At 30.8% G+C, this 12,849-nt stretch overlaps 1 protein-coding gene and 1 long non-coding RNA gene across 2 annotated transcripts; both read right to left on the minus strand.

The window, feature by feature from the left end:
• Nucleotides 1–5,297: 5,297 nt before the first annotated feature.
• LOC131607549 (uncharacterized) lies at nucleotides 5,298–7,431 on the minus strand. The gene is made up of 5 exons (XR_009285331.1): nucleotides 7,118–7,431; nucleotides 6,452–6,844; nucleotides 6,236–6,362; nucleotides 5,722–5,786; nucleotides 5,298–5,433 (listed from the first exon to the last, which is right to left on the minus strand). It is a non-coding gene; the product is annotated as an uncharacterized LOC131607549 (long non-coding RNA).
• A 2,140-nt stretch (nucleotides 7,432–9,571) lies between these two features.
• LOC131607555 (caffeoyl-CoA O-methyltransferase-like) lies at nucleotides 9,572–10,946 on the minus strand. Its single transcript, XM_058879548.1, has 4 exons — nucleotides 10,827–10,946; nucleotides 10,603–10,682; nucleotides 10,214–10,490; nucleotides 9,572–10,087 (listed from the first exon to the last, which is right to left on the minus strand). The coding sequence occupies exons 1-4, from the start codon at nucleotides 10,896–10,898 to the stop codon at nucleotides 9,794–9,796; spliced, it is 723 nt and encodes a 240-aa protein (XP_058735531.1). The 5' UTR covers nucleotides 10,899–10,946; the 3' UTR covers nucleotides 9,572–9,793.
• Nucleotides 10,947–12,849: the final 1,903 nt, after the last annotated feature.

Consider the following 12,849-nt stretch of genomic DNA (forward strand, 5'->3'; position numbering starts at 1 on the left):
AATATGTATTTTATTGGTTAATGAAGTAGTGAAAGTAGTTAATGAATTATAAGTAAAATAATTGGTTAATGACTTACACTTTTGTGGTGAATATAGTTGTGAAGTTGGTTAATGGCACAATCTTATATTTGTATTATAAAATAAAATTTTTTTTTAAAAAATAAAATCTATTTTTTAAAATAATATTATTTTATTAAAAAACTGTTTACCGTATAAATATGTAAATAGTGTATACGGTGTAGGTATTGGTGTAAAAAATGGTGTAAGCATAGCAAAACTGTAATTTCTTATACTAGTTGCTTGGAAACAGTAATTTGAAGAGAGTAGCTTTGTAAACAATATCAAAATGTTGTTCAAAATTTACAACCACACTAATATCCTTTTGTAAGAGTTAATTTAACTTATATTTATCCCTCCTTTTAACTGAACTATTTTTTCTTCGACGATGAAGACTAATCTTTTGTATTGGATGGTTAAAAGTTATATTGTAGATTTGTGTACCTGCAGGTATGGAGGAAATGATCTTGATGACCTTATTGGTGTTTTGATGACAACAACGCAGATATTTGTTGAAGTCAGTAGGGATACATTTCCAACTCTTTGATGATGGTGATTAACTAGGAGATATCACAAGCCCCATCAATTAGAAGATTCAGAGTTCTAGTGAAGTACCTATATGATCACTGTATCTGGAAAAGAAACTTGAAAGCTTTAGAGTTATGAAAGAGAGAAAGTCTAAAAGCTCGTCTGGTCGTGTCTATCCAAGTGATATGAGTCTTGTGAAAGTATGAGAGTAATCCCTAAGATACTAAGGGAACTCTCGTGCACACATAAAATGCTTTAAGGCCTTTCTCTATTTGATAAAATTACCTAAAAATGATTTAGGGTTTAGCTAGTTGATTAAGGGATGTGTTTGATTGATTGAAAGATTTTTCTTACTAAATAATCAATTAAACCACTAATCTAATAGACTGTTTTGGCTAACTTGAGTCTAAAATTGACTGGAATATTCTCTTAATGATTGGTAACGATTAAAAGTGAAACCTTCTATTTGTGGCTTGAATAATCGATTTTGGAAGGTCAATAATTGATTAGCCTAATTGATTATTGCATTGAATCGGCCCATGTATAGTTTCCTTTTTGAGCTTATTTTCTCATACATATAAAGGAGGTCTCTTCTCATTCGGTATCACACCAGAATTCAAAGTTTTCATATTTCTAAACATTTTACCTTTCTCTTCCTCTCTCTTTAAATAATTTTATTCAACGAAGTTGTCATAATTCCTTGTGAGAAAAGTGTTGTATAAGGATGATAAAGATATGTGAGACAAATATGCACTACTACAAAAGCAATTTAAACCTCGGATGCGAAGTGCATTTTATCTCGGCTAAAGAAGCGAGGTATCGAAGGATGTCATGAAAACTAATGACTTAACACCTCAATTTTTAAAACACTGAGGGATGATTTTACTTGCGCATAAGTTTGAACCCCACCATCTGCACTCTTATTATTTACAAAACTAGCACCTCACATATCTCGGTTTATCGATAAAATCGAGGAGTAAGTTATATTGTTTTTTTTAAATTAAAACTCGTTACATTGGTTACACAGAAAATTAATAAAATAATTTGTTTACAAACTACAATATTTACCCAGAATATTACATTGTTTACACAAAATAATAAACTAAAAATTAAATTGTCCTTGAAGATCATATGTTGGATCTTCAATTCCTTGATATTCTGAGAAAGATCAAATGTTGGATGCCAATATATTTTATTTTACTTTTTCTAGCATTTGTTTCTGATATAAACAAAAAAAGGATTAGATGAATAAGTGATTTTTCTCCTCAAATAAATATTTAAGAACACAAACTTTTAAACTATATAATTTTCTGCTCTTGCAATCCATTATAGAGAACTATTCATGGTGGAGGATGTAGATAGTTCCAAGCACATCATGAGGTTTCATTATCAATTATTTTGATATCCAAAATGCTTTTATAATTGAAGTTTTTTATGTTTCATGTGGATCACTAATGGTAGTGTCATGAACGTTGATAGTCATGAAATGGACGGCAAGAATTTGTGTAAGGACGATGATCAATATCTTCAATAATAACGTCAAATTATCCCCTTGATTTTGTTAAAAACCGAGGTGAAATATAATTATTTTATCCTTCGGTTATTAAGAAAACTGACGGGATAACTCATTCAGTTTACAAATAAAAATATAATAAAAGGAAAGGTTCTTGACTTGATTTTCCTTCGGTTATAAGAAAATCTGAGGTAAGATGGGGTTTTATTTCTAAAACGTGGCGCCCATTGGAATCATATCACTAGAATAATAATATTCATCCATATTCAAAATGTAATGTATCTTTTGGATTTTCAAGGAGGCGTTTAAGATATCTAAACAATATTCCTTTTTTCAAAGTCTCATTTCCAACTCTCTGTGTCTTCAAACTTGGTTTCAAAGTATTTTATTTTATTAAAAAATGGATGAAAATCTTTTGTTTGTTATCAATGAAAATTTTGTTTATTTTGATGATTTGAAAGACAAATGTTTTGATCTATGCAAAACTATTTCCAAATAAAAGTTGAATGGTTACTTTGACATTCTTCATGGCCCCATCTACACTAATCTCGTTAAAGAGTTCTAGTTAAATGTCTCTGTTGTGCCTGCTGATCATGATGCTGAGTCAATCCAGTCCTATGTCAATGGCTCTCCTCTAACCATTACTCCATCACTTATTTCTAAGACAATAAAATGTGAAGAGATATGTAGTTGTGTTGAAGATTATAGATTCAACAACGACTATTCAACCCACCTTTACCTAATTTATGCCAACAAAGATAAACCCACCAGTTCTGCTACTCTTCTCTCAATTACAAAATTTTAGTATCAACTTCTAGTGTAAAATCTCCGTTCAAGAGAGAAACAACTGAAAACAATTACTTGAGATGACAACCATCTCTTGTACTTCCTTACCTACAAAGTCATAGTTAATCTTTCTCTTACCATTTTTAACTTCTTAAAGGAAATGATAAGCATCTCTCGGAAGGAAATGACTTTCCTCATACTATATAAAAGAGTTCTTTCTGAACTTTTATCTCAATTAGAGATAGTTAGTATGGATAATGTTGAAGTTGAGTGGAGTCATAAGTTTGAATATATGGAATATTTATCAGTTGTCATATTTTTTTACTATAAATGAAATATTTCTTTTTCTATTATTTTATATTCTTGTTAATTGATATAACAAAGATTTTGAGAATTACTAATTAGTAAAGAAAAACATGGAATATGGAAAGACGTCAAGTGGAAAATCGTTGAAAAAACTTTAAATGCACTAATAGGGATTCGAAGCAAGATCCCTTATAGCTATATTCTCTCAGTTTTCCAAAAACCCGAGAGAATAAGTTTATTAATTTTTTTATGGAAAAACATGGCACTCACTTATAGCTATGTTACCTCGGTTTTTTAGAAAACTGAGGGAAAAATTTATTTATTTTCTTAAGAAAAATCAAACATGGAACTCCCAGGACCTATACTCTCAGTTTTTAGCATGTTCGAGGTGAAGACTTCGTCATAAAAAGTATAATTTGTAGTAGTTCTGGGGAAGTCTAGGTGGACAACATAGGACTATGGATGATTGTTCATAAAACTAGAAGAGTTCACAAGCAAAAACAAGATGCATGGAAGGATTTAGTAGATAAAAATGCATTAAAGAAGTCGAAGATGGCTATGGAAGAATCAAACAGAAATGGATCTTGGTTCCTTATGCTCAACGGGGACTTGAATGGAAAAATGGCTGAGAGAGATAATAAAGGGCAAGTAAGTAGTTAACCAGTAATATCTACACATGAGGAAGAAAGTGTGAAAGGTTAAGAGATGCGAAAAAAGGGACAAAGTATGGACAATCAAGGGGAAACAACCATCGTCTCAAGGCAAGATAAAAGCGCCCAGAATAAGGTAAAAAAGAATACTACTATAGTGTCACGTGGAATTCAAAAAGCCAGCATTAAGAGAGCAACACATGGTAAGAGACTTCATGATATGGACAACTTGTTGGAGGATGGAAAAGTAATTGACCTTGTTAGTGGTCTAGTAATCAGAGATGGCACTAGTTCCATGGAGAGGGGTCTAGGGGATGATGGTGGGATGGCCTATAATAACATGAGAAATAATTTGGACGAATTGGCCCCAAAAGCTTTGAGGGACCAAGGAGCTATTGAGGAATCTCAATCGGATACCAACCTAAACATCACAAACCCTAATATTTCATCCCCATCGTCAAGAGATAGTGATGAAGTGGTTAAGACAGCGACAAGAGAATCCCGAGAAAAACATTCTGATGAAGTCAACTCAGACATGGAATATGTGGAAGTAACGCCAAGTAAAATGCAAGGGGTGAAAAGAATCAATGGATGGCGTGTATATGAATCAAAGCCAAAATAAAGTTATGATTTGGAATGACAGAGGGTCCGAAAACAAAGGCGTTTGTTCATTTGTGTAAACACTACATTTGGGAGAAACAACCTTTTGTGCTCATCATGATGGAAACTCGAACTGACCTTGGAAAACTCTAAAAGAACTTTAGTCAGTTGGATTTCGAGGAATATGATTTCACGAAAACTAGGGGATTTGCTGAAGGTATTGCATTGGGGTGGAAAAAATAAAAGATGAAAGTTCAAATTCTTCAAAGCCCTTCCAAATCATACATGCTAAAGTCAAAATCGGGGATGATACTGGATGTATTTTATATGCCTTTGTGTTTGATGTTAATTCATTTTTTAATAATTGTTATTGAATTAACTTATGTTCATTTGAAGAAAAAAAGTGGTACAGTACTGTAAAGAAACTTTCTGCAAATAAGTAACTTATGTTCTCGTCCACTACAACAAAAATGACTTTAAACAACGACCAAAAACCGTAGTAAAAAATACAAAAACCGTAGCTATAGACTTTAGAGGGCGGTTATCCGACCGTGGAATATTCGGCCGTTGCCTATTCCCATAAACTACGGTTTTTTCACCTTCTCCCACGAATAAGTAAAAGCGTCGCCGAAAATATATGAATAGACCGCGGTTTGTTGAATTAGTTTTAGGCTACGGTTTTAAATAAGCTACAGCTTTAAAACCGCAGTCTATTCAATTATTTATTCAGTTTTAGTCTACACTGGAAAAGCGTTGTCTATTCATACCATAACTTTTCAACTTTGTGTACTCTTTTTTAAGCTAGACAATATTTGTTTAAATAATTACAAAACTTATCGGAAAAAAAAACGTGAAACTAAAATATTGATAAATAAACATTAATCCCATCAATATTCCATTACATTAATTGTTAAAATAATTTTAAAAAATCTAACTCTTCTATGTATTCTTTTATAATCAATCAACACCTTCATGATGATCTTTGTGTCCAACCTGTAAACAATATAAAGAAATAACATTATAAAAAATATATATAATTGTAATAGCACTTGAAAAAGTTCAAGCCAAAGCCAAAGATATTAGATATATTAATACTAAAAAAAAAAAGCTTAAGCCAAAGAGATTGATGTGCTAAATTCCAAAAGAAAAAGGATTTATTTACTACCACAATAAAAGTAAAAAAACAAACCAAAGCAAAGAAAATCACAGCAGACAGATATCATGGGCTTCCATTAGAGAGATATTATATGCACAAAAAGAAAAAAGTAAAAGAAAATTTACATTGAGAAGATCAACATCCAGAAATGTAATGGATGAATATGTTGGAGAACTCAAGCCTTCATCAACTGGTACACAAAGCCAACAAATATATTAGCTAATATATTTTAACTTTAATACACTATCATCTTAAGCTTAAAGACATTAATATAAGAGATGCAAACATTCACTCACTACCACCACCTTCAAAGTTAACAATCAATCATGCATCATAGAGTTACACATTTTAGTACTCTTCTAATCAACATTATTAAAGAATCACAAAATGATACAATATCTAATCAATGTGCTCAACTTTAATAAACTTCTCTCCACGTCCAATATCAAAATTATCAAAATTATGAAATATTAGTTTTTAGATTAAGATAATGATAGTCTACTTTAATATTAACCAAAAGTACCAATAAATTTCCTATAAAATAATTAAATACCATCAATCTATTCTCAAGCTAAAAGCACAAAATCAAGAAACAAAGATATAAATTTCATCTCGGACAAATCATATATTAAAGGGCACCTGTAAATGTTTAGTGTATTCATTCTTTAATTTAGGAGATGTTCCTGTCATAGCATGTAGACAGATAAATACCAACCCAATTTTCAATCTTTCAAACAGATTTCTTCACCGCCACCGACGTTGCAACCTACAAATTAATAACTTAGATGTTGATCTAAACAAGTGAAATAACCATTATTGTAAGAAAAACAACAATTGAAATCAAGAACCGATTACCTTAATTAGTTACAACTTCGTGTCGTTAAATAAAGTGCAAAATCATTCATCGATTCGAACACTGCATCAACTTAAACTGCTATTTTTCCAGGATACGCTATTCAATCCAAAATGATGTCAAATGGCAGGACTAACATTGTTGCATTACGGAACATGAATAAAACACTATTTTTCGCTATTGATAACAATGGTTTCAGTAGAAACCACCAAGACAGGGGAGGAAAAGGAGGAATATGTCTTTCCTGGTATGAATAAATCAAAGAGGAAAATAAAAGATACATTAAACTATTTTTTTTTCAAAAGAGTAAATTAAGTTCCATGACCTCAAACAGAACAATAACTTCTGTAGCTCCCCAGCACATGCCCGAGCCTTTACAACCTAGCCTTTACAACCTGAAAGAGAAAATGAATTTTGAAGGGTTTAAGCAAATAACAAAGGACATCAAGTTATGAGTATATTATCAATAAGTGATTTCAAATTGCCCCCAAAACAGTAGAAATATGGAAACCACAACATTTACTATCATTGAGTTATATTAAGGCCCAATATCCCCTAACTTCTAGCTTATGGTATCTTTTAAACAGCGACAAACACTTCTTTCTATTCCATGAAAAAAAACCTAATTTGACCTTTTGCCAATCATGTATAATCTCAAGGAATCTCACCTGAAGAAAAGCAACCTCATTCTACAAGGATCGGATGAAACTGTCATGGAAAAGTTTTTCTTTCTCTCATATTATTCCACCCTTCTTCAATTCTTACGATGTCTCAATAATTTGAGACTCTTAAAAATAAAATTAAACAGAACAAACGACGAAACTAGATGAAAAAGATGATGAGTTGGAGAGTTTTTGGAGTTTAGATAGAAAAACGATGAAGATAATCGAAGTCTAGGATATACGGTGAGCTTGAATCGAGAAGGGAGAAGAAAGGGTTTGGAGCGAAGAATAAGGGTTTTCAATTTTCACCCGAAGCTGAGCGAAAGAGAGAAAGGATTGGTTAAAACATTTTTTTTTCATTTATGTATATTTTTTAAAAAAATATTTAATTTACAAATCTTTTAAGATTTTTTTAATAGTTATATTTATATATTTTAAATGCTTTTTTATTGAAATTTATTATGAAAGTAAAATGCTATTTTATTTAATTTATTTTTATAGATATTAATATTAATAAAATTATAATTTTATAGTTAATTAATATATAGATTAAAATAATAAATTTCTAATTTAATTTTGTTTATTTAAATTAAAGTAATGAATTATCACATGTATATAAAAATAATATTTTTTATTAGTATTTAAATTTTGTATTTTTTCTTTATAATTTTATATATATGAAAAAAAGTAAATTATGAAACAACCAAATAAATGAATCTTTGCCCTAGTAACAGCGAAAGGTACATGAAGTTAACATTTTCATAAAATAAACATTAATTATATATATAAGTATGAAATGTTATAAATGAAACACAGAAGCGCAGCTTAAAATGCATAGGCGACGGTTATATTTCACCCACAGTTTCAAAAGCGTAGCCTAACATGAATAAGCGACACTTTTTAACAAGATTCTTGAAATTTTAGCAACATGCTAAAAGCGTGGCCTGTTCCCATTCAAGCAACGCTTATTAAGCCGTTGCCTATTCTTCCGTGGCCTAAAGTCAAAAATGTTGTAGTGGTCATGTCTCATTTGATGGAAGCTCGTGAGAGGAAGAAAATGATAATAAGAATATTGATCATGCATTTGGAGATGTTGAATTTATTTACATCGATGACAATGATGTTATGCTACTATTCTCTAAGTAATCGTTTGAAAAAGCGAAAAAGGTCATGAGATTGTTATGAAAGAAGTTTAATTAGAGAAGTACATTTTCAAAGAATTATTTACCCAGGTGATATGGCGTGTATTGAGAATACGAGGATGGATAGGGAAGATTTTCATAAACTATGTGAGATGTTGAAAGGTATTGGTGGATTAGTTCCTACTCAACATATGCGCGTTGAGGAATTAGTGGCCTGTTTTTACACATATTGGCTCATCATGTTAAGAATAGAATGATTAGAAGACAATTTGTTAGGTCCGGTGAAACGAATAGTAGGCATTTCGCGAATGGTTTACTAGCTCTTGTGAAGTTCCATAAGGAATTATTAAAACAGCCTCAACCGATTTTGGATAACAATATTGATGGAAGATGGAAATACTTCAAGATATAAAGTTAAATTCCACTATAATTTTTCAGTAGTATGAGATTTAATCTTCAATTTCGAAGTAGTAACATAAAATAAATAGGGATTGGCTAATGGTTAGCATAAAATTAAAATAAAATGTTAATCAAATAATATCAATTGGAAGGGTTTTCTTAAGACTTAATAATCAATGATCATTTTTCACTATGTTATAAATAATTATAATTAATGAGATAAAAAGTTAGAAAAAATAAAGTTAGTGGGATAAATAATTATAATAAATAATTAAAATATAAATATATAAATATGAAATTACAAATATAACCTTAATTTTTGCTCCAAAGTTGCTAAATGACTTAACAACTTTAATATATAAGATTAAGATTTAAATACTCAGTTGGTCCCTGTAAATTAGCGTGTTTTTTATTTTCGTCCCTGTATTTTTTTTTTGGAAATGATCCCTCAATGTTAAAATCTTTTTGATTTTAGTCATTAAAGTTAAAATCCGCAGGAAAATCCGAAGAAAAATTCGCAGAAACCAGATTTTCTTGCGGATTTTATTTTTAGAGACTAAATCCAAAAGAAATTTAATATTTAAGGACTCTATCCAAGAAAAAAAGATACAGGAATGAAAATCAAAAGCACGCTAACTTACCGGGACCAAAACACTATTTAAGACTAAAATTAATCCAAAAGAAATTCAATATTTAAGGACTTTATTAAAAAAAAAAAAAAACAGAAACGAAAGCCAAAAATACGTTTACCGGAACCAAAACACTATTTAAGACTAAGATTAATATATAAGATTACATGAAGAAGATAAAAGTTTTATATTAGTATCCTCAAAGGGTGATTTAAATGACATAAATCTTATTTATAGGATATGGATATAAATTACAATTACATACATATTCAAATGACTAAATGCAAATTATAATGAGTAAATCCCCTCATAAAAATTACAGAATATAAAAAATACAGAGAAAATGAACACTCACGTTCATAGGTGGTATTATTCATAACATCAAAGATGATAAATATACTTATTATATTTTTATAACACACTCCACACTCCATAACCTTGTTATTAAAAACTCAAATAGTTATAATCAAAGTCTGAACTTCCCAAGCAAACAAATGATCAAAAACGAGGAATCAGTCGATGCGGCGGCACAACGTAATTCCATCTCCTACAGAAAGCTGACAAATCTCTACCCTTGAATCTTTAGCTATATATTTATTGAACTCAATCACATAATCACGTAAGCTCCTAATGAGGTCATTCATAGGTGCATCTGCTGGAGCCGCAACTGATCCACTCCATAAGGTATTATCGTACCCGATCAATCCCCCAATTTTCACAAGTTCGATTACCTTCTTGTGATAGTTTAAGTAGTTATTCTTATCAGCATCCACAAAAATAAAATCAAATGTCCCCTTATTATTTTCCTGCAAACATACATCTTGAAGAAATTAATTCTAAATTTATAATATATACATGGATGAAATAAATTTAGTTAGAACTTATTGAAGAAATTAATGAAATGAAGTTGGCAGGGAAGGATGGAAACATACATCTTGAAGAATTTCATCTAAGAGATCAACAGCATGTCCTTCTCTAAATTCAATCTTGTGATCCACTCCAGCTTTTTTTATCATGGGCAATCCTAGCTCAAAGTATTCGCGACTAATGTCTAAAGCGAATACCTTTCCATCAGAGGGAAGAGCAAGCGCGGTGGAGAGGAGAGAGTAGCCGGTGTAAACACCAATCTCCATCGTCTTCTTCGCATTGATGAGCTTAACCAGCAAGCTTATAAGCTGTCCTTCATCAGCAGGTACAATCATAATGTTCCTATTATACAATATCTTTTATTATTTATTGCATAGAAACAAATAGATAGAATTGATGATAAGTAAAAAATTTTGTTAGATCAAACTTAGTAAAAAAAAAAATATAATATTACCCATGGTGGTTTTCTGTCATCTCACGAAGTTCCTTCAAACATGGATGCTCTCTCGGAAACACATTGGTTTCAAGTATATACTGAATCAACAAAAGAGACTTATAATACATAAAAATATTCTGAATATGTAAAAAAATACGGAAAATTATACTAAAATACGGTAGATGATAAATAAAAAATTGTGAGCTTTATAAATAAAATGGATAATTGTGAAGAGTGGATACGTTATGAAGTGCATCACTGTTAAGGAGAGTCTTGTGAATATAGATATCGATGAGTTTGTTATTGCCAGCCATGTCTTGTGTACTTTTCTTTTCTGAATGAATGTTTCTATTATTATGAAAAGCTCTCTCTATCTTAATTGAAGAATAAAAGCTCCAAAAGATGTTCTATTTATAGGCAATTGGTGATTGCGGTATTTAAAGCTTGACGTATTTAAAAGAATATTTAACTCAATTTTAATTCAGTATGCTGACCTAAGCTATTTCCGACATCTAAACAAAGTTGCTTATTTTTATGTCAATTGCATTGCTTTCCTTTTCATTCCTAACATATACAGTGCAGCTTAGGCCAAAATCATGCTTTATATTTTTATTCTGTAAGACAGCCTTATGCTTGCCACACTGGTCTAATTTACCAGAGTTTAATGATATCATTGACTGATATTTAATTTGTTATATCCTATTATCAGACTAGTTAAATAAAAAACTTTATTTTGAACCATGTCGCCTGGCAATTGGTTGGTTGACATTACTGACGCATAGAAAATTAACACCAATCAAATCCACAAAAACGTTGCCAAATATATTATGACGTATAAAATGGAAAAATGGCATGATCATTGATAAGTTTTCTTTAAATGCTGTATAATAGAAAAAGATATCATATTGCATAAAATATGTTAAGAAAAAAAATTAAAATATATATCTACAATATCTCGATTCATTATTTACATTTCTTCCTTTATTTTCGATAAATTTGGTTATGTGTAGATGGATTCCTTTCACATTTCCTAAAGTTCTAACTAATGCAACCTTGCTTATCTGAAAAATAAAAACAATATGTTAGTTTATCAAAAATATTTTTATATTGTTTTAAATGCAGCCAAGCCAAAAATACTTTTTATAATTTTAAATGCAACTCTTTGAGGGTGATTTTGATGTTGACCTGTTAAGGAACCAACTCAATCACGTTTGTTGACGATCGTCAAAACAACTTATCATTAAGCTCTAACCAGATAGACCACACCACTGCATGACTAATCATGGCAAAATATTCCCTAGACTTAACCCTATCACCTAAAGAAAGAAAAACTCAAACAAAGACCTTAACTCCCTAGGAAGAGTCAACTTAACCCTTAACCACCTAAAAATCTTGTACTAAACACTAGAAATTAAGTTACAAGTAACAAATAAATGAGAGGCTATTTCGAGCCAATCCCCACGAAAGATACAACAGATACCTTCCGGGTCAACAATGACTTCCGCTTGAACATATATTCGCTAGTCGGGAATATTTCCTATAGAAGCTTCTAAGAAAAAAACCATTATAGGAAGCCCTTAATATCCCAAATAAGTGAAAGAGATGGAATCTTCATTGATCAAAGGGCATAAAGTGAAGAACTAAGACCAACTTGAATTGATAAGCACACACGATAGAGAACAAATAATCTTTAGTATATGTCTAAAAAATCCACCTATTGTTCTTCTCACTAAAGTAAAATTCATGCAGGATCAATAACCATTAATTCTTCATAGACGAAGAAAGATCTACTCCATCCAATATCCCAAAAAACTCTACCATTTTCCTTTCTCCCAATCCTACCCACATTGTATTCTTACCTTTGAGAGATAGTGAAGAGTCTCTAAAACCTAGACCTAAGAGGTATACTTCATATCCAAGGGTCTTCCAAAAAAGTTGTTTGAATAATTGTCCCAACCTTATTAACACGCCCTACCTCAAACAAATTAAGAGGATCATCCTTTTTAGATCAAATAAAGGATACTTATTTCAACTAAGAGGAAATCGAACGAGACCTTAAAAAATCGACCCCCACACAAAGATGTTTGTTCTAGTTGCTAGACTTGAGTTCATTAGGTTATTACTAGGAATATCCTGCATGATGAAATTCATATTGTATCAAATAGATGTTAAAAGTGTGTTTTTGAATGGGTATCTTAATGAAGAAGTCTATATAGAGAAACCAAAGGGGTTCATTAATCCCAACTTTCCAAAACATGTGTACAA

Source organism: Vicia villosa, linkage group LG1 (genome assembly GCF_029867415.1).
Source record: "Vicia villosa cultivar HV-30 ecotype Madison, WI linkage group LG1, Vvil1.0, whole genome shotgun sequence".
In the NCBI taxonomy this organism is placed as follows: Eukaryota; Viridiplantae; Streptophyta; class Magnoliopsida; order Fabales; family Fabaceae; genus Vicia; species Vicia villosa.